The 25,832-nt window shown below is 43.5% G+C and overlaps 1 protein-coding gene across 1 annotated transcript in view; it reads right to left on the bottom strand.

Annotated features, from left to right (window-relative positions):
• The window catches only part of LOC146782689 (extracellular calcium-sensing receptor-like), a 78,525-nt gene that overhangs the window by 20,831 nt on the left and 31,862 nt on the right, over positions 1 to 25,832 (bottom strand). Inside the window, exons 3-4 of the mRNA XM_085637183.1 lie at positions 21,854 to 22,145; positions 10,431 to 11,258 (exon numbers count right to left, since the gene is read on the bottom strand). Of these exons, the coding sequence (XP_085493309.1) occupies positions 10,431 to 11,258; positions 21,854 to 22,145 (1,120 nt within the window). The remainder of the gene's footprint in view (positions 1 to 10,430; positions 11,259 to 21,853; positions 22,146 to 25,832) is intronic.

A 25,832-nucleotide genomic window follows, 5' to 3' on the forward strand; every position in this document is an offset into this window, starting at 1 on the left:
TGTCATGCACTTGTAAATGTTTACTGTTTTAATCTTAGGTTTTTTTGCTGGCTTATTGACTATGGCTGTAGTAAATTAAATTTCATATTAACGATGTACAGAGTTTGATACTTGTTTCAAATAAACCTTTTGAACTTACACATAGACTCTGTGGTATTTGGTGTGGTGGGGTGGACTTACACAAGTGAGTGAGCAAAATGGTGTTATTATGTTCTGGGTTGTCTGTCTCAGTCATCATCAACATTGTGTATCTTCTTCGTGGGGGGGTCGGGAGTGGGACCCTAATGTGAGGCACTATAGCTAGTCGGTCAGGGGATCGTGGGTTCTTCGGACCTAGGTGTGATCAGTAAGGTCCAACCTCCCATCACCAACATCCTATTTTGTTGTGCATAGTTCTGTATGTGGCTCTGCAGAATCACTAGACAATAGTAGTATCATGTACTATCCGATCAAAAATACTAGTCAAATATCTGGTTGGCCATTTTGTTTGTGGTAATTGTCAAAGCCTCAACATTGAGAAGACTAGAAGAGGACAACCCAAAGGACAGGACACAGTGGCTAGAGCTATTGGTCAATCAGAGTTTCATTATTCCAAAGAAAACCTTCAATAAAGAGTGGGCAACTGTGCAAGCTTCGCTACAGACAGAGTAGTAATAGTAGTAGTAGTATTACAGAGAGTCATAGCAGAGGCAGTTAGAAGCAACTTAGTTAGAGGCAGGGATAAACAGAATTTCGAAACAGATATTCAAGGTCAAAGAAGTAAGCTTTTGTAAAAAATAGAATTAGAAAGTGGAACCATAATTTATAGTTGGGAAAAAACAGATGCAGTAAATGTTAGGGAAATATAAATGTCAATATAACCACTGGAGGACTTACTGGGGCCAGCAGCAGGAGCCTCGGTAGAGGAGTGGTCCTGTGGTTCCCCCGCCGACTCCGACCCCGTCTTCTTGCCCCTGGGTGGTGCTGATGATCATGTAAAATATATGTAAAATATAATAAAGAAAGAGACAAACATTAAGGAGTGCTGTGAAACAAATAATAATAAATCATTTGGAAAAGTCAAACAACATTTTAGGAAACAACAATTGCAATAAAATTGACCTATCTAATCAGATGGATCGACTTCTACTGGCTTCTTCCTGCATTCACGGATCGTCTACTGTTTTATGAACACTCCAGTGTTCCATAATCATTCTGATTACAATACGAAGCCTAGTAAGTACCACCTGACCTACACCACCTATTCCAGATGGGCTAATTGTTCACTAAGTCTGCATTTCCATTTTTTTCAGCCATCAAATGCATAGATGAGATGGAGGACACATGCATATATTTGTGCATACATACATACAACAAATTGTGGGTTGGTTGCATGATTCTGATCTAGTTCTGCTACTGACTGACCATGCTAAGCCTACCACTCACTAAACAAAGTACAAAAGGTTCTACGGAGGACTGGGGTAAGCAGCACTCAGTGACAGAGGAGGCGTCACGCAGACCGCATAAAACAATTATTAACTAATACTAACAAACTAAATCCAGTATCCAATATCCATCCACCACTATTTCATAGTAGGACAATGGAAGGACTAGAGTCTCTCTAGCAAATCACATTACCTAACTTCAGTTCTGTAAAATAAACTCTTACATAATCAGCACAAGCTAGCGCAAACTAAGTTGCAAACAAGTAAGAGTACCACCGAGCACCTGGGTCCTTAAATCAAAGAAGATTTTGCTTTTTGGAACATAATTTACCAGCAATGCTTGGCACGCAGCAGTAATCTTGTTGTTCCTCAAATTAAATTTATACACAATAAGTTACTAATACTCACCAAGCCCAACGACCTCGACACCTAGCAGGTCCAACAGGTCCTGCTCCCGGTCCAGGATGTCGGACCACCGGTGGGATAGCTGATTGTGGGTGCGCCGGACCCCAGAGCACCGGAACACAGCCCGGCGCACCTTCGCACACCGACGGTGCCGCTCCTGGGTAGCTTACCCGGAGCCGGGCCTGCCGCCTGCTGCCAAGGTCAAGGGGAGGTAGCGCTGGATGTAAAAATCAAGGGCGGCCACCTCCTCCTCCCCAAACAGTTGCCGGGCCTGCACCCCTGCAGGACGCATTCTGCCGCAAGGCAGGCAGCCCTTGTCTGCTGCTCCTGCTGGTCCCTTGCCCTTGGCACTAGCTGTGCACTTGGCCATGGTTCTGGGGTGGGTGAGAGGTGGAAAAGAAAAGTTAGAAGGGGAAAAAAAAGTTAGGGGGAAGAAGAAAGAAAGAACTTTATAAAAGTTAAAAAAACACAGTAAAAGTAGAAATAAAATGCAAAATATAAACTTAGGCAAAGAGAGAGATAGATGATAACTAAAAAAAGTCTGAAAAAATGCTTTAAAGACAAAAGATTGCACAGATAAAGGGAGGATTGAAAAGTAGGCCCAGAACCATAGCATAGAGTGAAAAACAAGATGGCCGTGCCCATTCGCGACCGCGTTGGTAAATTTGCGCGATATTTCTCGCGCACATGCACTATTCATCGCAAAAAAGTAAAATGCACTCCCGAACACGTCAATGCACATCGCGAACACGCTATCCGCGACCCGGAACAGGAAATAAGGCATCGCGATCGGGCAGGACAATTGAAAAACAAGATGGCCGCGCCCATTGGCGACCGCATGGGTAAGATCGCGAGATATATCCCCAGAGCATGCAAACAGCTCCCCGAACACGCCCACCGTGCTCCCGAACAAGAAAAAGCCATCGCGAACGGGCGCCCCAAGCAACTACACAAGCTCGCGAAGCTGCGCGTAGCTCACGTAGTGCAAGTACATCTTCGTGAAGCTTTGTGAAGATTCGCGAAGCGCGACTACGCGAACTACACCCAGGGTTAGTTTTGTCATACATTGATCTTTGCCAGCAATGGGATAGGCAGAGGCCTGCAGGTATAAGACACAAGGCATCTACTTTGGCTATGTTTCCAACCCTGCTCCTACCTTTACGGACAACACTGCATTACCAGTTGCCACCTTCTGTTTATACAACACACAGGGCATCTACCTTGAGTATGCCTTGCTTCCAGTCCCATGCTTCCCGTCCCATACTTCCAGTACCCTGATAACATGACATTTGTACATGCTAGTGTAGGTACTGTGTATAGGATGTGGCATTTACTCTTGCCCTTTGCTAAGTACCCTTGCAAGTTATACAGAAGATAGTAATACATTATTTTCCAGCTATCTGTCCTAGACAGAATAGTATATAATACTTTACAGAGTCCGCCCTTGCTCATAATTAAAAGTCTTAATTGTCAATCTCAGTTGCTTGCTTTTTGTTGGTGACTTTTATCCTAATTATGTGCTTGTCCCTCCCTTGCAGTCTAACTTGTTTGACTTTGCTTTTGATTGGGTAGGGTGTAGCCTTCCACTACTGAAGTTGTGGAAATTTTGTTTTTCTTTAGTTTTTTTTAATTTCACTACTTCTTTGGCACACCGTTGGAGTGTCGGTCCTGATTTTCAGAGTGTGCTGCCATTCCCCTATCTAACCCCTAACGTCATCCCTCCCAATTCTCCAAGATGGAGTGCCAGGCACCCAGTGGGGCAGTCTAGGTGATTCTTGGGATGTTCATTTATCCTCTCTCTCATCCTCATGTTGCTCTGTGGCACACCAGGTGCCAGCTTTAGTGATGCCATGAATGTTGTTGCATTGCGCTATCTAGTGCTGCCCCTCATCCCATGGTGATACCTTCTATTCCCCAACGGACGTCAAGGCACTTCTTGACAGTCCCTTCAGAATACCTGAACCCAACCAGATGACGGGGTCAATCACAAGGAAAAAAGCCAGGCTTTCGAAGACTTCCTAAAATGCATATGGAGCTTCATACTGGTCAGATGGGGGAGGGTTTTCCAGAGCTTGGCCCTCACTATAGAAAAAGCTCTGCCTCCCCATCTCTTACTGCGCACTCTTGTGGTGACCAATAAATTGTGACTTGCCGATCAAAGAAATCTACTTGGAGAATACCACTGAAACATGGATTTGATTCCTCTCAGGTTTGCACTGTAAAGTGCTCTGTGAACACGACACATGCCCTTGAAGGTGATCTGTTTCTGTACAGGGATCCAGTGAAGTTCATGTAGTCCTTTAGATACTGACATGAATTTAGGGATGCCCAGTGTCAGTCTGGCAACTGCATTTTGCAACAGTTGTAATTTAGCAAGAATAGTCTTTTTGGTGTTCAGATAGAGCGTTCGAGTCGATCCTAGATGTGATTAATGCCAGGTCCACCTGTTTCCACGTATAGGTAGGAATAAAAGGAAACAGCTTTTGCAGAATGTCTTGTAGTTCCTCGGACCCCCCAGGACCTGCATGTTTTGGATGACCTAAACTGGGGGATTGGTGTGCAGATTGTCTCTGGACACCCCAACAGGATGAGTCAGTCGTTAGACCAGCTAGCTCTACAATGTCACTACCACTCCCCTGTATTCTACAGTGATGTGGGTAGTTTCTGGCAACCACTGATCATGACAACCCTGATTCCTCAGGTATCATGGAAAGCAATATGGTATCTTTCGCTCAGTCGCCCGTGCTTACTTTTCTCAAAATACACATAGAAGGACGATTGGAACGGTTTCAATAATTATTTATTGATCAAGCGTCAGTCTAGTATGAAACATATTCGCTGGGACAATCAAAAGACAGGTACAGACAAATGTGATAGCCAGCACCTATATCAAAAATAGTAGATACATTTCTACCATAGTGCTAATAAAATTAGTAAAAGAAGATTATATAAAACAATAGCATTGGCGTACTCATACGATGCATTCCGTACCTAAATGTGCCTAGCCTAGATATATAGGTGAAGCATTTGTATGTAAGTGCTAAGATATATCCTGATGGAGCCAAGAATCCCTTGGGGAAGTGCTAACCCCTCACCTGATGGTTCTGAATGACCCCTTGTCTCTGCGTCGAGGATGGCACCCCACAAGGGATGTCAGGCCTCTGCCTGTCAAATGATCAGCCTGCAGAGTCTCGGTCCAGCCTGTAAGGAATTTTCCTCTGTTTTGTAAGGGGGAGTGAGGGTCTTTTATACTAAAGTGGTCACTCCAAGGTTTCTTCTGGAATTGACATGTTTTGAAAACATTCACTTATCCTTTGTTAATCCTTTTCTAAACAAAAATGATAATGCACAGCCAGCTTCTGGCCATGGAAGAAAAAAAGTGGTGACCCTTATACAGAATAAATCTGCCGTGCATGTGGACATGTTTCTGTACGTCAGCTACAGGGATTGAGATAGGGCACCGAGAGCCTGGTGATGAATAGACAGAAGTAACCTACTAGGTAAAAGGTCACCTGTTTAGGATCATTAGGTCGTGTGGATGGGACAAAATGTATGTAATTGGTATGTACATGATGGGACTATCCTTAAGGACATGACAGTGGCAGGACGACATTGTAAGATTAACCTGAAGATCCAGCATGACTCCTAAATTTTAGGCTGAATTGGTAGGGTTGGGCAGTGCCCCAAAGCTGTTGGGCCACGATCTATGGTTCCATACAGATGCGTGCATTCCAAACATCAATACTGTTTAACTTGAGGCAGTTCATGCTCATCCATGAGGCCACCGCCTTCATGCAGTTGCTAAAGTTGAATGCTGTGGCTTCCATATCTTTCGAGATGGATACAATGATCTGTGTGTCGTGGGCATATGACAAATCCTGCAGACCATTGGAGCGAATCAGTATAGCCAGTGACGTGATGTACAAGTTGAATAACATGGGATTCAGGGAGGATCCCTGAGTACCACATTATTCAATTTGTGCATCATGCCACTGGCTATATTGATCAACTCCTATGGTCTGAAGGTTGTGTAAAGCAACAGCAGCAACCAGCCATGTTAAAAGTATAGAAAACAATGAAAATGTTATTTTCTATACCTTCAAGATGACCGCTGCCGCAACACAAATTCCACACATGAAGACGCAATTTATGTTGCATCAGTCAAAGTGATAGCCATCTTGCTATTTTTTTTTTTATTGCCATCTCTACTTTTAACATGGTCAGTCAGACACTGGCAAAGCAGATTATTATTATTATTATTATTATTTGGAGTTTTATATCGCGCACGGTTACCCTAGAGCATCCCAGCGCTATCCAGAGACCGACCGAAGCTAACACGTGACCCACTAGTCTGGGAAAAGATGAGTTTTTAGTAGTTTGCGGAAACGCCGAGTACTAGTCTCTGCCCGCAGAACAAGTGGAAGCGAGTTCCAAGCGGAGGCCGTGTTCACTGAGAACCTTCTCCCTCCAGTACGGGCTCGTCTTACTCTAGGAGACTGAAGGAGGAATTTATGATCCGAACGGAGGGCCCTTGCTGCTTTATAGGGTTGGATCATATTTCTTAAGATCGCAGGACCCTTCCCCTGCAGACTCTTCTGTGCCATGCAGAGTGCTTTGAAGGTTACTCTTTCCCGCACCGGAAGCCAGTGAAGCGCCTTTAGTGCCGGTTTGGCGGACTGCCTTCTGGAAACGTTTGTCAGCAGTCTGGCCGCGGCATTTTGCACCTGCTGCAACTTCTTAAATGTAGATTCCGGCGCGCCCAAGAAGAGTGCATTGCTGTAATCCAGCCTCGAAATGACAAGCCCCTGTATAAGCAGTTTACGGGAGGTGTCAGGGAGGAGTGACAGAATCTTGCGGGCTGACCGGAGCATACCAAAACATACACCAGCGGTCTTTTTGGCGTGTGTTCTAAATGTTAGATCCTGCTCCAGCCACATCCCCAGGCTCTTGATCTCCTTCTTCGGGCTGGGAGGGACTCCCATGCAGTCAGGCCAGCTACTGGGAGACAGAGCAAAGGACGTTTGGCCTAAGATCATGAGCTCAGTTTTTGAGCCATTCAGTTTAAGGGATGAAATCGACATCCACCTAAACACTTCCTCCAAGCAAGAATGAAGTACCGCAGGTTGCTTCTCTAATTGAGAGAGCCCAACAACCAACTGCGTGTCATCCGCGTAGCTAATGATGTTAAAGCCGAACGGAGACACCACATCCTCCAGGGGGGCCATATATACATTAAGGTAGGGCTCAGCGACGAGTCCTGAGGGACCCCACACTGGAGGGTAAAGGGGGGAGACTTCTCATTTCCTTCCCACACTTCAAATGACCGTCCTCCTAAGAAGGAGGCAAGCCATCTCAGAGCCATCCCTGTGACACCCAGCCCTTCCAACCGTTGGAGTAATACCTGGTGGTTTACGGTATCAAAAGCCGCACTCAGGTCCAGGAGGATCACTGCCACTGACCCTCCCGAATCCAGAATGCACCTGGCTTCCTCCACCACGGCCAGAAGGGCGGTGTCGGTACCCTGTCCAGGGCGGAATCCCGTCTGGGAATCCCGTAGCCGGCCATTGGTCTCCAAGAAATTAGATAGTTGGTGGTTAACCAATCTTTCCGCAATCTTGCTTACACCCGGGAGCAGGGAAATTGGCCTAAAATTAGCCAGATCAGAGGGGTCCAGGCTCGGCTTCTTCAGGAGGGCCTTGACGACCGCTCCTTTCCATCCAGGTGGCACCACTCCCTGTGACAGAGACAGATTAATTAGCTCGGTCACTGGGGCCACAATGGTCGTCGCAGCCTGCTTTAAAAATCGCATCGGGACAGGGTCTTTAGGGGAGCCACTCTTCAATTTCCCAAGCACACTCAGTACCTCTTCCGCCGTCACAGGGCCAAACAAATCCAACTCCGGTGTACCTGCCCTATGCGGAGCCGTTGACACTGCCACTGCGGTTAGCTGGGGGAGTGAGCGTAGGATGGTCTCAATTTTGGAACTGAAGTAAGTAGCCAGCTCCAGACATTTCCCTTGGGCATTATCGTAAATAACCGGTGGGTCGGGGGTTTTAAGCAACTCTTTCATTACTTTGAAGGACTCTCTCGAGGAACAGGTGGCTTTACAAATTCTTTCGTCAAAGTATTTGATCTTAGCCTCCCTTATCGCGTTCTTATACAGTCTCATGGCTAGGCGATACTTGTTCCTACTTGTTATCCCCCAGTCCTTCCTCCACGCCCGTTCTGACCTTTTGCAGCTCTTTCTTAGTGCCCTTAACTCAGGAGAGTACCAAGGGGCCGAGCCCACTCTCTTCTCCCTGATGAGCATCTTTTTCATTGGAAGGATGGCATCTAAGGAACTACTCAACCAGCTCTCCAAGGTGGCGTCCGCCTCCTCCGGGTCAGACCCCCCTTGGGGGCATGTGGACTCCAAATGGGCCGTCCATTTATCCATGGGGAGCCTCGACCAAGCTCTATCTATCCTGAATGTCCTAGGTGTGGAAGAATCCCAACCCACAGGAGACCAGCTAGCTAAAACTAGACAATGGTCCGACCATGGTAGAGCAAGGGGAGGTAGGGCGGTTAGTTGCTCCATATTGGAGAAAATAGGATCAAGCAGGTGACCCTTTCCATGGGTCGCACCTGAATTGATTCTTTTCATCTGCATAGCACCCATGTCAGACTGCAGGTCAGTAGCCGGCAGGTCCGTTGCGTCTTCAAAATGAAGGTTCAAGTCTCCTAGCACGATAAAATTCGTAGTTGAGGAGGCAAGACAGGTGACGGATTCCATTAGTGAATCAATGAAACTGGCCACTGCCCCAGGGGGGCGGTACACCAGGAGCCCTGAAATAACAACCGTGGGGGACAGTTGAAGAGTAAATTGACAACTTTCACAGTCCTTAATCCCTGCTTCCTGTGCTTTGCAACTGAGCGTATCCTATACAAAATAGCCAAACCCCCTCCCCGCCCTATGGGTCTATCAAGATGGAAAATCACAAATCCCGGCGGGAGGGCTTGGACCATGTCTGGGCTGGAAGTGGACGTGATCCATGTCTCTGTTAAGAATAAAATATCAAGGTCATAGTCCACGATTAATGAATTAATTTCCGTGGAGTGGCGAGGAAGTGACCTACAGTTCAACAGGCCAAATTCTAAATTTTTTCTGGTCTTATGGGCCCCAAACCCCGGGCTACACACCTTACAACTTACAAAAGGTTGACCATCCTTCACGATAAATCCACATGTATCCGATTTCGGTGGTCGTAATGTGAGAAGATCAGTCGTGTCATACCTGATGCGACTACCTTGCAAATATGACGTACCGGACATAATGGCCGGCCCTGGGCACGTCCGGGCCCGGACGGGCACAGACGGGCTTTCCTCTGGCGCGCCTCCGGGCCCGGACGGGCACAGACGGGCTTTCCTCTGGCGCTCGTCCGGCGTGACGCTGCGCGCGTACGCTGCGCCCTTGCATACTGCCCCCTAAATAGTGTGTGGCAGAAGGTTTGTGCCGCCACTAGAACCGCTGCCCCCAGAAGCGTCCTGGGAGCGTCAACTACACCCACACAAGATGGCGGTCGGGAGCAGCACCGCGTTTAGAACACCGAAATGGTGAGTCTTTGTGCGTTTTTGTTTTAAAGTGCGGGCAGTGCGGACGTAAGGGGGAATGAGGAAAGTAAAAAACACAATTATACTCTCAAACAATGTAATATTAAAAATCACAAAAGCAGTGCTAAAAAGTTAAAAACGAGCAGCAAGATCAATGAAAGCAGCAATAGCGTAGTGGTCTTCTCAGATTGCGTCACTCACTCAACATTGGCAAAGCAAGGCAGATTAGCTTTGCCGATATTTGTGTTCATGGTAATTCTCGGAGAGAAGTATCATTTTCAGCTACAGGGAAAGTCCCTTGATAGCATGCCTGCAAACATGGTCTACACTCAATGACTAATGGATGCTTGCTACCTGTTTTGGTTTTGTGCAAATTCTTTAAGCGTTGTTGAGACATTTATCAGTATGTATCAGGGTGGAGACATTTTTTAAGTCTGGGAACAGATGTTTGCTTCAAATTTTAATCCACATTTTGAATGTTATCAGCCTTCCAGAGCAAAAGATGTTGCTATGTATATGGTTTTGTGTGTCCAAGGGCAGGTTCCTGAACAGTGGTGTAAAAGAATCTGTGGCTGGGTGTAAGAATGGCAAGGCAGTCGTAAAGTGCCAGTGTTCTTTTTCCTCTGGAGTCAAAACACGTAGTTAAAGTCAACATCTGCTGATTTGGTAGTGAAGTGCAGAACACATTTTGAGATGTGCATTTATGTTACGATAGTTACTGTTGAAGAATATTCATAGGCTTCAAATGGTCATGGGGCAAAAAAATAAAAAATGATTGAAAAATAGTTCAGCTGAGTGTGTGGGAGACGCCCTGGCCTTTTTCCAATGACCAATGTCAGAGGCCAGGGAAAGTCATCATCTACTTTTGCGGTTGTGCACAAGTCTTAGTGAAAAGGTACTTGACTGTCTTTCCTTAAACTCCACAGCATATACTATTAAGGGGGAAATTATGACCTAACATACAAGGTCAGTAAATAAACCTCTAAAATGTATATGATTCTAACTGCCTACCTGCCATGGCTGAAAATTCATGCTGTCTGCACAACTCCCCAGATGGAAAGGACCCTGCCCATGCCTGCAGGATGCAAGGTTCTGTAAAGCCAGCGCAATGGCATAGGCAGCATTGTAGACATTGTATGCACCTCCTAGGTTGTCGACGTCATAGTAACTAGTCATAAGATCATCCAGTTTTTCTGCTCCTGTGCATTGGTAGGCTTCATTTTTCAATGATTTAATGCTTTCTTCAATTGACCATGTGCAGCCAAACGCTTTTTCCCAAAAGATTCTAATAAGGGTATCATTGGCTGATCTTGAAGGGTGCACAATGCTGAGGTGCTCTTTAAATCCGGGCATCTCCTTTTTATGGATTGCAAATCCAATTGTACCAGTGAGAATTCCTGAATACTTCTCTGCAGATATCAGAAGAGATGTTGACCACGATTCACTTGCAATCCAAATCTTACCAATTACTTTCTGTCTTACGATTTCATCAAGAACAGGGGCCAGCCCAGGGTCACTGGCAAATAAAACAATTGCAATGGCTGAGGAGTGCTTAATCATACGAACGATGTGGAAAGCATTCTTGTCAGCCCTGCTGATGATAATGCGCTCGGAAAAGGCAACACAAGCACCAGCCTTGATAAGTTCTTCATGTAATATTTGAATACCCTGTTGGCCATAGTCATTGTCTTCAGCCACCAGGCCTACCCATGTCCAACCAAAGTGTATCAGCATTTGTGCCAACCCACGGGACTGGAAGTCATCACTGGGGATGGTCCGAAAAAAGGAAGGGAACTGGTTCCGGTCACTCAGTAGGGGACTTGATGAAAAATAACTGATCTGTGAAAGTAAAAATGAGAGAGGATGAGAAAAGGCAAAGTAGTAGACCAAGTGGACTGCCTTACTCTATCCTACATCATAGATCGAGTGGTTCTCACACTTCTCTGCACTGATCTTAATGAGCTCCATGTTGGCCAGAATGGCTGTATATTGTAGCCCTTATCTCACTCGTCATACTCCTTTCCTAGTGAAATCCCTAGGGCTATGAAAGCCCCTTCAAACAAGAAATGTAAATGGATGATAACAATGGACAGTTTAATTTGTACCTGCAATTTCATTCAGTTATGATGCACTCAAAGGGTATTTTCACTACTTTTTATGCTATTTAGAATTTGGCAGAGTGGTAGCCTTGTTTAGGAGTGGCAGATACATTAGGTTACAAACTGTGGAGTCTCATCTGGTTCAGGAGCAGGGAGCCTATGATCCAGTGGCAGATATGTCTGAAGTCCTGACCTAGTTAGGCCTCCTATGTTTATACCAGATCTTCCAAAGTATACTTTTCCTTGACAAATTGCCGTGACGCATGAAGAAACAATTGTCAATGGAATCTATTCTTAGATGCTTAGGGAGAAGTCCCCGTGGTTTCGAATTTTAAGTATTTTTGGCTTCAGAATCAAACTTGTGCTTTAAGGCATTGTTCCTAATATAGAACAGAACTGGCCACCAAGACATGGTGTCTGGTTTCTATTACTTTTTCGACAAATCTCCTCACATTCGCTGTGGGATACTTTTTTCCAAAATGATTCAAGCCACACAGCAGGGATCTCTAAACTGGGCTAGATATCCTCCACCAGGCAGGCAAGGAGGAGAGTTTCTGTCTAACCAGAAACCTGGTAGATCTCCCACCCAAATGCAATCTGCCTACATTAGCTATTAATCACGCTCAAATTTCTTCTTATAACTGTTGACTGTTATGCTTGGAAAAACAGAAATAGTTACAGGTAATCCTAAACTGTAATGCCCCTATTCACAAAGGTATGTTTTCATGCAGAGATCTCTGTACATAGCAATCTTCACCTACAAATAGGTTTCCATTTTCTTTTAATGATAAATGTATATTAATCACAATGTTAGCCTCCCTAAACTTGAAGTATTAAGTGTTCTGAATACATTACACATCGCAGGTGGACAGCTCTACCCTTTTTTGCTGGCTACACCAATCAGATGCAGAACATCGTAGGATTTGCCACAGGTAGCTCGATTGGTAACAAAGCCACCTTGATCAGAGTGGACAAAGCAGAAAACAGCTTGTCCAACCTACTGACCAGTAATTTGGCAATGAGCTTGTGATCTAGATTAAGCACAGAGATCGGCCAATAGGGAGGGAAAACATCTGATCCTTGCCCAGATTAGGGATTAATGCAATAGAAGCCTCAGACAAGATATGTGTTGCTCCTCTGCTAGTAGGAAAATCATTAAACAAAGGGTGGTTAGGGTGGGGAGAAGTTAGTGGGAAAATATATTGTAGAATGATGCGGTACACTCGTTCGGGTCCAGCGCCTTAGAGGGCTTGAGTTGGTTAGTGTACCTCAGTCACAATAATAGGTTCATCCAGTCCTGTTGCAGATGCAGCAGAAAGGTGAGAGAGAGTGAGATTCTACCCAAGCATCCTGCGAGTCCTGGGGAGTGTGTTCTGCCATGTAGCGTGACTGGTAAAACAATTGGAAGGCCTTTAGTTAACACTCAGTGGTGTTGTGCATGGTATCATTGCAATCTTTGATTTAACAACCATGTCTCTGGATGTAATGTGCCCACATTTTATGCACTAACATGGTGCCTGGTTTGTTGTCCCCTCATGCAAGAGAGCCCCAGTCTGGCGAGGATGTAATTAGCTTGATCCAGTTCGAGTGTGTGGGGTCGACCTCTCACTACCAGCACTTTTCAGAAAAGCCTATTGGCGGGAGTGCGATTATGTTGCAGTTCAAGGTCCGCTAGCTCTGCAGCCAGGTGAGTCCTGGTAAGTTCACACATGCGCTTGAGGTGTGCAGCTTCTTGAACAAAGATTCCACGGATGACCACCTTAAGGGCATCATAGACAACCTGTTTGTTCATGTTCCCGTGTCATTAGGGCAAACTATTCAGCAAGCCTCCCCCGAACTTTAGCCAGAACCACTGGGTCCCTGATGAGGCAGTCATGAAACTGCCACCAGCTCACTGATCGCCAAAATGGAATTGTCCTACCAAAGGGCAATAGGAACAGGGATGAAGTCTGAAAGAGTCTGGAGAGGTTGGTCAGCTGTTAAAAAAGAGGGCTTGAGTCTTTTGTCTGGAAAAATTAGGTAGATTCTGGCATATGTGCGATGTGACTCTGCGTAATGACAGTAATCGATTGTCTATTCCCCAGGATATAATGTGGGGCTACCAATAAATCTACTCTGATCTGTCTTAAGGTGAAGTAAGAATCATATTAAAGTCTTCTTCAGTTGTTAAAGGGCCCTCTGCAAAGGCTGTCATGATCTGTGATGTGTGTCTCAGGAATGTTTCTTGACTGCAGTTGGAGGCATAGATGGAGGCAATGCAGATCTGTTGAGTATCCCACAGGCCATTAACACCCAAACAACTGCCATTTGTATCCAATTTGTAGTTGTGCTCGGTGAAATGCACACATTTAGCAGTAAGGATCAACAGTCTTGCCTTTTTGGAAGATAAGTGAGTAGGGCCCCAAGAATCCGCCCTCAAGCGATGTGTCTCTGATTAGGCACATAGTGGCACCTATCGACTTAAGTGCTCCTAAGATACAGAGCCTTTTGAAGGGGTTAATAAGGCCCCAAACATTATACATCTCACAACCACTATCATTGCAGGGTTAGTGGTCATTGTGGAGTCTTGGAATGCAAAACCGCGTTGTGGTCTCCTCAGTCTCAGACCAAGGAGGATGTCATATTAGAGAATGGTCACCATTGCCTATCCTCTCTCCCCATGTCCCCCACAATGCTCAATCTTGTACAACTATGAATTATGAGGAAAATCAGAGAGACAAATAAAACAGAATAATATCAAACAATGGAGTCCACCCTTAATATTATGGACCAATATTATCAAATTGGGGATGTTTGAAGGAGGTTTAAGGGCTGTGTAGACATTGATCTAATTCCAGGTCCCCACCTGGCCCTGGGTGAAGAGGGAAAAGCTGATTTAAGCCCATCCCTGCAGCAGAGTGGGCCTATGGAGAGAGAAGAAGTAATGGTGCTGGGAAGATTATTCACCTAGTCATTGTCCTATGAGTGGTCATTGGTGGAGCAGCATAGAAGGACCAAAAGCAGGACCTTGCTGGTTTTGATTTACATGGGACTAGGCTGGTGTCACCCTGCTCATCAGAGAAAAAATAGCCATTTGCACTTCTGGGTCTGTGGCACCAACCACATCTCAGGGGCTCCATCCTACATAGCGTACAGGGTAGACCCAGGATTTTCTTTGCCTCTCTGAGTAAGGTCATGGCATGCATTTGCCCATCCCATGAAAAGAGGACACAGAATGGATGTGCATCAAGCTACTTAGTATCATGTGAGATAAGAAAGTCCATAACTGGTTTGAAGCTGCGGCGCTTTGCGAACGTGGCCATAAATAGGTCATGAAAGAGAAGAATGTGTGCGCCGTTGAAAGAGATGAGCCCCATGCCTCGCCTTATCCATAATTTTTTCATTGTACATGAAACAGTGGATGAGGGTGAGAAGATCTGGAGTGCATTCTGGAGCTCTCTGAAGGGGGATAACTCTGTGGGATCTATGTTGTGTTATGTTATAGTACTTTTTGTAGCACTCACAGCTACTCATTAAAGTATCCTGGCGCTAGCCCAGTGTGAGGACAAGGGAAAGGAAAGACAGCTTAATTAAAAAGGAAAGTCTTGAGTCTCTTCCAAAATATCTTTGGATCCTAAAGGCGGTGTAGGTCAAGAGGGAGTTGGTTTCAGGCCATTGCCCCCATGTATGAAAGGGAGTTGTAACCTACCCTTTTTAGGCAGAACCTGGGAGTACAGGCCATCAGCAGTGTGGCAGCGTGAAGCAGCCTAATGGTAGGATAGAGCTAAAATTGCTTCCTCAGGTATACCAGGACGAGCCCATGGAGGGCAGCATTTGCCATTACCAGGGCCTTTAATTTCACCTGAGATTTTACCTGTAGCCAGTAAAGGTGACAAAGGTGCTGGCTAATGCTGACCCTCTTAGGGAGGTTGAGAAGTGTTCTGACTGCGGCATTTTGAACTACCTGGAGCTTATTCAGTAGATAGCCGGGTAGACCAATATACAGTGCATTGGCATAGTCAATGCGTAAGGTAATAAGTGCTTGAGTAACTGTTTCCCTAGCGGAGAGAGAGAGTAATGGCAAAACTCTTTTTAGAGCTTTCAAGATGCCAAAGCACATTCCAGTCAACTTGTTGATCTGAGGGCCAAAGCTCAGCTTTTCGTCAAACAAGATCCCTAGGTTCTTAGCAGTGTGACCCTGTGGAGTAGGCCGAGGGGACTCGTCTGGCCAAAAAGAGTGCTGGAGGTGAGGAGGGAAATTGCCAAAGAAAAGAATCTCTGTTTTGTCCTCATTACATTTTAGCTGGGCCACAAAAAGCCAGTGGAACACTGCTGTCAAACAAGTTTTGACATGGGAAGAGGACAACTTCAAGTTAAGAGCAGCTGAGTGTCATCAGCGTATGCGATGAGTTTAGTTCCGAATGAGGGGAGACATATAGATATTGAACAGCAGAGGGCTCAAGACTGACCCTTGTGGCATCCCAGTCATCAGATGCTGGGGGTTGGCCGTAAAAGGAGGGATCCAGACTTGCTGGGTTCTACCTGTGCATAGGGTCAACTCTGCTCCTTTTAAAGATAGCATTGAGGAGCTCAGAGAGGTATTTTGGTAAAAAAGCATTCACTCTTCTAACACAAACTGTTTTACAGTGAGACATGTTCTCAAGGCCCTCAAACATCTCCTGAAAGAGAATATGTTGATCTTCCAGCCTCTCCCCTAGATCTTCCACATGCTGGAGGGCATGAATACGCTGTTGAATAATATTTTTTACCCCCTTTGATTTTGTCTTGAATTCCTGAAGCATGTCTTTGGTAATATGTTGTGGCTAGACCTCCTGAGAGTCGCTAGGTTCTTCTAATTCAGTTAATGGTCATTTATCATCTTATGAATTGTAATGCGAGGACTGTGGGAGGAAAGCCTTGATTTTAAAATCCTTCCTGCCCTATCCTTTTTTCATTATTGAAGTGAAGCTGGGGGGCAATTGCAGAGTCGAGGTCCAGCAGTTAGTTTGTGGGCACTTGGTGATGGTACGTATGTGAACCATGCAGTGTGGCCCACCAAATCTAGCGTTCTATTAGCTCTACATGTGATCTTGGGGCAATTCATATGACAGAGCGCAAACACTAGCACTCCAGGGGTATGGGGAAGGTAATTCCAACAATCAGCACATCAGTCAGCATACCATGCCTGTTAGAGAGCACAGATTCAAAGCACAGACACAACAGTAAATAGAGTACAGAAAGTCAAAAAGGGTGGACAAAGTCAGATCACAAAGATGTTGCAGGGTTAGGTCCAAAGTGGCTCCATCCAAGCACAAGAGTGTCAGCTGTTGGTATCCTGGTGTTAGGTGGCCAGTGCAAGAAGCAAGAAAGCTCTGATGAAGACCAAAAAGGAGTATAGGGCCTCTTTCATGACAATAAAGCGAATGAAAGTCCGATGGGGGACCTAGGCACCAGGAGCAGTCCATCATGACGGGGCAGCAGAATAAGTGAGTTCCACATGCACCCAATCTTGAGCTCTGGTGGCCAGAAACTGACAAGGGTATGAGATGATCATATTAGATCTAGGTCACAGCAGGTGTTCACACTATGGGTTAGTCACGCCCTGGGCCTCTGGGACAATTGGTGGCAGGTTTCGGTAATCAGGTCAATCAGCGGTAGAGAAAAGATGGTGCTTCACTCACTGCAAAACATCTGCCTCCCAATCCCTGCTCACCTCGTCAGAGCAGTGACAGTGGAGAGGGGTGTCAATAGCAGTGTGCATCAATCTCCAGGCCCAGCAGCCCCATAGTTGCTCAATAGGGTCAGGGTCTGAAGTGCAACCCTCACACAGTTTGAGTGCCATCCGCAACACACAAAGGGGCACTAGACACCAGTCGTAGGCAGTCCAGGCCACGCAGTCTCCACTATGCTCCACTCACTGCTCAGGTCGAGGTGCCTCAACTGCCATTCATGTCTTTGCGCTCCAGCAAACACATTCGCAAATCCGGCAGTCACTCCATAACACAACAGACAAGTTTGCAGGTGAGAGATGAGCCTCTACAGGAACAGAGAGCTTGATATTGATGGACCGGGCAGGGAGCTCAAGCACTTTGAATACTTCATCTTGCAGGACTTGGCTACACCCCCCCTTACAACGTTTAGGTTTACAACAATTGTTTCCATTTAAAACATCAGATTGACGCTCCAACTGGAGACACTGTAATGATGTAGCTTAAGAAAGAGGGAATGAAGAAAGTGAGGGGCTGAGATTTTCCTCAAAAAAGCCATTGGTGACTATGAGGACTGCCTGTGCAAATGTATAATTGGCACCAGGAATGGTGCCTGGTGTACTTGTCTACTTTGTGACAACGGAGGTGGCTACAGCCATCCTCCTGATTGTGCACTACCAGAGACACAGAGTGTGACTATGCATGGTAAATCAGTAGCTGGCATTGATTCTGCCCCAATTTGTCAATTCAGAGCCTGTAGCACAGACAGACAATTGCACTATTTAGCTCATGAGCATTTGCAAGAGAAAATTCCATGCACCCAATGTGTAAAGGCACATTGTAGTTGCTAAGCTTTTGAACCACAAAATAAATTTCAACAATGTACCAAAGCTAGTTTGTGACTTGCAAAAGTCTTTCTACTCAAGGGTGTTTGCTAAGTCTTGTTCCTATATAAAGTCTGGCTGCTTCTAGAAAAATGTTGACTTCCAGGGATTGCAATGCAAATGAGAATGCTCTGGGTCGTTTTGTCCAATTTAACCATGGTCAATAGACTTTTTTAGTAGCATGAGAGGAAAAGTGGTAACAACAATTTAAATCTTAAGGTACAATGTGATCATCAGGACCACACAATAAAAGTCTGAGTCAGTGACTTGAAGTTAAAAGGTTTATCACAAACTCAAAACCAGACTGATATATATCAGTCTCAAGAACATAGTATCAAAATAAAGGATTACAAAAGGAAAATCAAAGCATTGTACAATATTGGTTTTAAATAGCAAAGAGCATATAAGAATTTTTGTAGCTGCAATGCAAAAGATCAGAAAAATGATTTGATGACTAGACAAATGGTTTCGATCCTTCTGTCCATACATGGAAAAGATTTGCAACATCTACTAAACCCTACACTAAACTAAGAAGAGGGGAAACCCTATTAAACTAAGGAAGCAAGAAAGGCGTCAGCATCAGAACCTCTGTAGAAGTTCTATAGGTAAGGAGTCATGTATGGCATAAAGCCACACAATCAGAGATGAATTGAGGTCTATACCTCTCCAAATCTAAAGGGAATTCGACCAACCCCAAGGTGGGTTCACTAATTAAAGGGCACAAAGAACATTTGAGAAATATGACCTCATATGCCTAACAATACTTTTCCAGCTCTCAGAAAAAAACTTGTCAACTTGATCCCTACTCCCATGTTTCAGTGTCCACTTCCAAAGTGTCCTTGGATTACTCCCATTGTCTGATAGTACCAACGGGTAACACTCTCTTAGTTTGTTAAAGTTAGTTGACTTTGCCAGTTGTTCCTTGCCACACTATCTCTGAAATACAATGTGCATTTCACTAACTAATGACTGCCTTTGGTCTGCACCTGCAGAGGAGAAACATGCAGAAAAACAGCCTTCACGTTAACATTCAATGTCTCAATCATGTTAACTTAACAGTTTTCTTTAATTGCACATTAGTTCTGCAACCTACATATAACCCAAACAGTGAAATCTTTCATAAAGAATCCAACTATATTATACTGTACATAATGTATTTGGCCCAATAAACTAATACAAGTCTTATGCAGCAAAACGAGAACTAGTCAATTATGAAGAAAGCATTGAACCCACATGATTCATCCTCACTAATACCTGGCGAATGCAGTACATTAAATGCATTTTAGCACATCACCTTACAATTTAAACCTATAGAAGGTTAATATCAGCAATTCAGATGTTTCTGGAAAAGAAAAATGTTAATATACAGACACATACATTTCAAAACACACTATAAATGCACTTTGCATACCTTTAGTGAACCATATCTCATTGGTATTATTACATCAATGAATGCATAAGGCCAAATATAAATATATATGTGGCCTAACCAAATGTAAAAGGATGGAGACAAAATTATGCTTATCCACAAATGCAGGGACACATGTCTGCTCTCTGCCACAGGCCTCCATCTTTGTGTTTGCAGATGCTCATAGGGCTCTCTTATAGGGTCTTTTCTAATTAATACTTATGGGGTAGGATGATTTGGACCCTCTTGCAAAAAACATTAGTGATTTGGATCATTAGTAGAAGAGTAACATACAAAAAATATGATGGACAGCTAACAGATGATTAGTTGTGACATTTCAATTTGCTGTATCATGAAAAACCATTAGTACACCGAGACCCAGGTTGCTAATTTGCTGTGTGATTATAAAAAAATAGTGGGGCTGTGTGATAGAGCATTTTTTAAAAGAGTAAGGGACGTTTTTCAAAAATGGGATATATTGCATGAAAAGAAGCAAAAATAGAGAAAACACAGGTGAAGATGCTCCATGTTTGTTGAAATCTGAATTCCCATCTCCATGGAAAAAATATATGTTGAAATATTTATAGTAATAAAATCAGTTTTTGCTGCCTTGCATAACCCTGAATCCCAACCACATTATTATATAGATTCACTATTCTCTTTTATAGTGATTGCTCTTTCGGATTATCAGTCAATATTTTTAACAAATATCAACTATCAGAGGGCACTTAATGGTATGTTGGAGCACATTTTCAGTTTATTGCAATAGTTTGCTCAACATTTTATTGTATTATCCCCAGTAACTGATTGGGCCATTTTTAAGAGCCAAAGGTTTATAATAGGTTGGTTACTAAAGGTCTGGACTTTGAATAAAATGTCTGGAACAGAGGTATCAAAATGTCCAAATTCAAGCCAAGGACTGAAGAATTGTAACACATTTCAGATGCCCACGAGGTATTAAAATGTATCTAATTTAGTACATGTGTATTATATTAATATCCTAATATATGGCCTGGATTCAACCCAGGTCAGTTTACATCACAGTGGAGTTTGCATGTGGCACAATAAATGACGTTTTTCTAGCTCCTTCCTTACCTTGCTAATTGTGGTTGTATTGAAGTCTTAAGAGGTAGTTCCCTGACAAAAAATGCAATTAGTAAAAGCCTAAATTATTTTACTCTGATGCATGGGATCCTGCAATCCCTGTATAAAAGCCTGTCTCTAATGTCCTTATTACAGGTGACTTGTGACACAGGTGACTGCCTGTAATAAAGAAATGACATAGCCGCTCAACTGCAATGACATTACAGTTGAGGTCTGACATTTAATTACCTTCTGCCAGAGCCGAGAGGAAAGGCATTTCACAGAGCATATGTAAAGCTTCAGTTTCAAAAACAACAATGAAACATGATTTTTCCTTATTCTGTCTAGTTTCTTTAGCTGAGCAGTGAGAAGATGACAGTAGGATTTTATGGCAACATGTTTCTTTAGGAAATGTTAGGAAACGGAACATCTCTTCATGTTTCTACACATTCTGAGCCATGGTGTTTTTGTTTAAAAAACAGATTTGAATTAAACTAATTCTAATATCTCTTTGTAACAAATCACTGCTTTTAGTATGTTTGATTTGCATTAATGATTTACCTTATCTTCATGTTTACAAATATCCTATCTCTTTCATTTGAAAGAGCAACACCCAAGAATGTAAGTAGTTTGTAGGAAGGGTGATGGTGTGACCATGTATTACAAGGAATACAGTACTCCTTGATATATATTATAAGGATATTGCAAGTCAGCTCGGAGACCCATGAGCTTATAAAGGAACGCAGCCTTTGACCTTGTTCCTCTATAGGATCATGGACTTCTCGGTGACCTGCAGTGTAGGGCAAAGATTGCTTTGTCCTATATACATATGTCACTTTAACATATTGCTTTTCCTGAATTATTTACAATTTTGTTCTTCACATGGATGGTTATTATGATCTGGTAAGAAAAGATTGGGGCTGCAATCAAGCTCCTTTAAGGTAAAGGTCTGGGTCTTTTTCATAAATCTTGACTTGGGCATTTGTAAAGTACCACTGGCAGCATTTTAGGAGAGTTCTGGGCCTCGGACTACTCTTATAAGAATTCGTAGACTTGAGGTAAGATAATTCCTTTGCTTTATGTATCATTCAGTGTTGTATTTCTTCACCATCTAGCCTTGGTTTCAATCACTTTGAATATGTTCCAGTGACATGTTTAGTGTTACATCATAGGCTCTCCCATTCATGTCTATCTCACACATCACTCATTGATGTCCAATCAATTGTACTGTTGTGATATACACCTTCCTTAAAAGATCCCTACTTATTCATACCTGCGGGAGCCTATAAAGACCCACGACCCGGGCTATGGCAATGGAACACGATGATCCTCCATCTCCAACCACTCCTGCGATGTCACGATTCCGATGACATTTGTAGTTTGGAACCGGCCTCCATGACCCTGTTAGTGCCCAGAATGTCCCTTCCACAGCCCGTTGCCTTGTTAAGCAGGAATCATAGATATGGAAGCCGAGGGTAATATTGGGCAAAATGTCAGGGTCTCTATTTATCTCTTCAACAGCAAACATCAGGGCCTGCAGCCACTGATAATTTAGCAAACCAAACCTGGGAAATTACACATCACACTTGAGAGGGCATACAGATCAATCTGTTGAAAAGCATGTGACAGTCATGAGAATTTGTCACTTGAATGTACATTTTACTATAGTCAGTGATGCCTGCTAGAATTCTCCCCTAGCATCCGCCATGATTTGAAGTGTTTAAGTTTAATTTAATTCTAAAAATTAATTGTAATAATATTTATATAACAAAATATATGTGCATGATCAAAGATAGAAGCATTGGTCATGTCTGTGAGTTGCTATGAAAGAATTAGGGAGTGCATAAATTGCAAAGGTTTAAATGAGCATCCATGCATCTCACTCAACTTTCCAGGAACCATCCCCAAACCCATGGATGTAGAAACCGCCATGTTTCTAGCGATGGTCCCACCACTATAAACAAGGTTGGACAACCGTCAGTGTGAACTGATGGTCTTGTGGTGGAACAGGTGCAAGATCAGAGATTTCCAACAGCAATGTCAGCTGATGCCACACCATCAGAAACTCAGAACTTCCCTGATACAAAGTGGTGGGAGGGGAAGTGTAAATGTAATGGGGCAGTAACACCAAGATTTTACAGTAGTGCTACCGCTCTGCTAAACTCTAAATTAGCCCCAAAATGTATTTTCTTAAGACATTTCAGTGATGTCAGATATGGATAAAATGAGCATATTGTAAATGCAATACAATTTATAAAATACAACAAATACATTTGTAATATTTCAAAAAATCTTGCATGACCATATTTTGTGCTCATTCACAAATAATAAACCTAAACTTTTTTCCGGAACATTCAATTAGTGAGAGAACAGGCATGGAAATAAATGAGATCACGTTACAAAAAAAACATTGCAACTCTTGAGCTGACCTCGAATTTTGCCTTGTGTTTGTGTTGTACATCTGTATTATATTGTAAAATCATTTAATGACCATTGACTTATAGGTCCTGCTTATCCTGCATTGACTGAGACTGTAGTTGTCTGACAACAAGTGTGAGACCTATTATAATATACTAACAATGTTTCTTTCATGCCCGCTCCATTCATGCACTTTCTTTTTAATTAGAAATGGATGGACCAGGAGGTATGAGAGGCACAAGGTGATCTTGGAAGACTTGGCAATATTAAATGGTCATGTACTCATGCTGCCATTTCCAGATTAGTTTAGGAGGAGACAACTAAACCCTTCTGACCTCTAGTGCATCTGGATGCATACTTTATATCTATTATGTATATTTAATGTCACTCATTCTCACCCATTCAGAGATGGGTGGATCGTAATTATTCCATCGACAGAGAGTATCACTTTACAATTACAAGTCACAATATCAGTCTGCTTTGTTTTGCAATGGTAAGGATAACTAGCTCGAACCAAAGGGACCACTATTTGTGCTAGGCGAAACATTAGAAAAAACTACGGTTCTTCAAGCATGTTTATGAAGAAAAAAATCACTGTATTACTCTGGCATTCTGGAGAATATTCTAATTCAAACAACAGTATCAGTGGAGATTCACAGTGTTTATTAAAACACATGTTGACATTCCTACATGCACAATCTCAATTCTGCACTGAATCGGAGTTACATGTAAGGATACCAAATAGTCTTCAACGCTGGGTTGCTATATACAACTATCAATTAAATATTATGCTACTTTGCTTAGAACAGAAGCTGCACCACCATTCTAGGACTGCAACACTGCTATCTTCTCCCCATATACACATGTATATATTGCTTTGTTAAATGTCCTCCTGTTGTAGGGACAGCATGGAGCACCCAGTCATAAATCACATACCTGTTGCACCTTTCCATTCTTCTTAATTTGAATGTTTTCTATGTGGCTATTGCAATTGAGTTGTACTTCATACACCTTTCTGCTTAGAACTAGCTATAGACTATCACACCACTCCTAAACTCAGGTTATGTATTTCTAGACCGGAGTCCACATCGTTTCCTTGCAATCCTTTATCAGCAACCAAAACGTGGGATAAAGATTGACAATCAGACTGGTCAAAGAGCGAGGAGAACGCATGTTAATTTTGGATTGTTAGGAAAATGTTAAAGGATTTGGCAAGTTGAATTGGCCAATTGTGAATAACTGCAATTTAGAGCTTTCATTAGTGTGGCCCCCATCCATGGGCATTTCTCTAGCTTTATCTAAACAAATCCTAAATCTATGTGTAATTGTGTGCTTCAACCTATACCAGCTGCCCCAGAGTCATAGTGTCATGAAGGCGATATTTGCCTTCGAAGCATCTTCTGTGAAATCATGAACCCAAAATGCCACAGTAAATCTCCAACATATTTTCATTGGCTGTCTCCCACATGGACCTACTTTAATTGAGATTCACATAGGCCACCTTGTCAAAGTGGTTACCAAACTTCAGGGAGTTCTGTTCAATGCATGTTGATCATTACTTAGCTCAAAGCTCAAGAATAACATTTCTTGACAGCTAATGACCCTCCATTTGCTCCCAATAAAGTAAAGTATTGAATAAGGATACTATGCCTTAGTCACACATTATTATATCATTGAGGATCACTCATCTCCCTAGATTAATTGCACCATACCACTCCACCATACATCTAAATTGGACTACCACAACAGAGCGCCTCAACAATTTGCCAAGACTCGAGCCTTTTGGTTTCTAAACCTTGCAAGTTTTAGGATCATCCTTGTGGCACCCTCCACCCATAACTTTCACAGAAAGCAGACAGCAGGACACTCAGGAAATATCATCTGTTCAGAAAGACTTCAGATCTTTCTCAAGGTTATATGTACGATTATCGTCTAATGAATTTTAGGTTGGTACAGATATAGGGGCAGATTTATAACGGACTTGCGCCACTTTTACGCCGCCGTTGCGTCACTTTTGTGACGCAGCGGCGGCGTAAACCCTGCTCCATGTTGTGCTCCATTTACAACGTGACACATCTAGGGAGCTTCGTCACGTTGTAAAGCTTGCGCCAGATGTGGGCGTACCTGCACAGGGGGAGGGGCATTCCGGCGCAGGAACGCCTCCGAGAAGTGGCTGAGTGAAATCTACAAGATTTCACTCAGTCACTTTTCCGGCCATGCTGCGTCAAAACCCTGCGCCTGCTTGAAGCAGGCGTAGGGATTGACGCAGCATTGTAACGATAGGGCACCCCCGAGCCTTGCTGGAGCTGCGTCGCACTTGCGACGCAACTCCAGCAATGCGCCAACCTTCCGCCATCAGATGCGTCACGCATCTGTTTATCCTTGCGCCACGATGCGCTGCATTGTAAATGCGGCGCATCTATTGTGGCGCAAGGGTAAACTTTCGTGACGCATCTTCCCTGGCGCATCCATGCTGATTTGCAGGAATGCGCCAGGGAACATAAACCTGCCCCATAGTCTCCTAAGTATCACCTACAAAATTATTAGCCCACAGGGTGCAGATTTTCGATTATGTACTCCAATGGGCAATATTTTTTCAAACAATTTTAAGGACAAAATATTATTGTCAGAAGATATTCTGACAACTATATTCTTGTTCCATAGGCTTCATCCTCCTTTTAATGTCTTCACTTGACAATGATTGTCCAAAGTATCTATTGTTAAACAGCTTAGTGTTTACCTATGTTATTGAGACAATCAAACCCCTCCTAGCTAGTCAAAAATTAATAGAAAACTGGAATAGGATGCATGGTGACCAATTCAGTGAAACTGGA

Source organism: Triturus cristatus, chromosome 12 (assembly GCF_964204655.1).
Source record: "Triturus cristatus chromosome 12, aTriCri1.1, whole genome shotgun sequence".
NCBI classification, from domain to species: domain Eukaryota; kingdom Metazoa; phylum Chordata; class Amphibia; order Caudata; family Salamandridae; genus Triturus; species Triturus cristatus.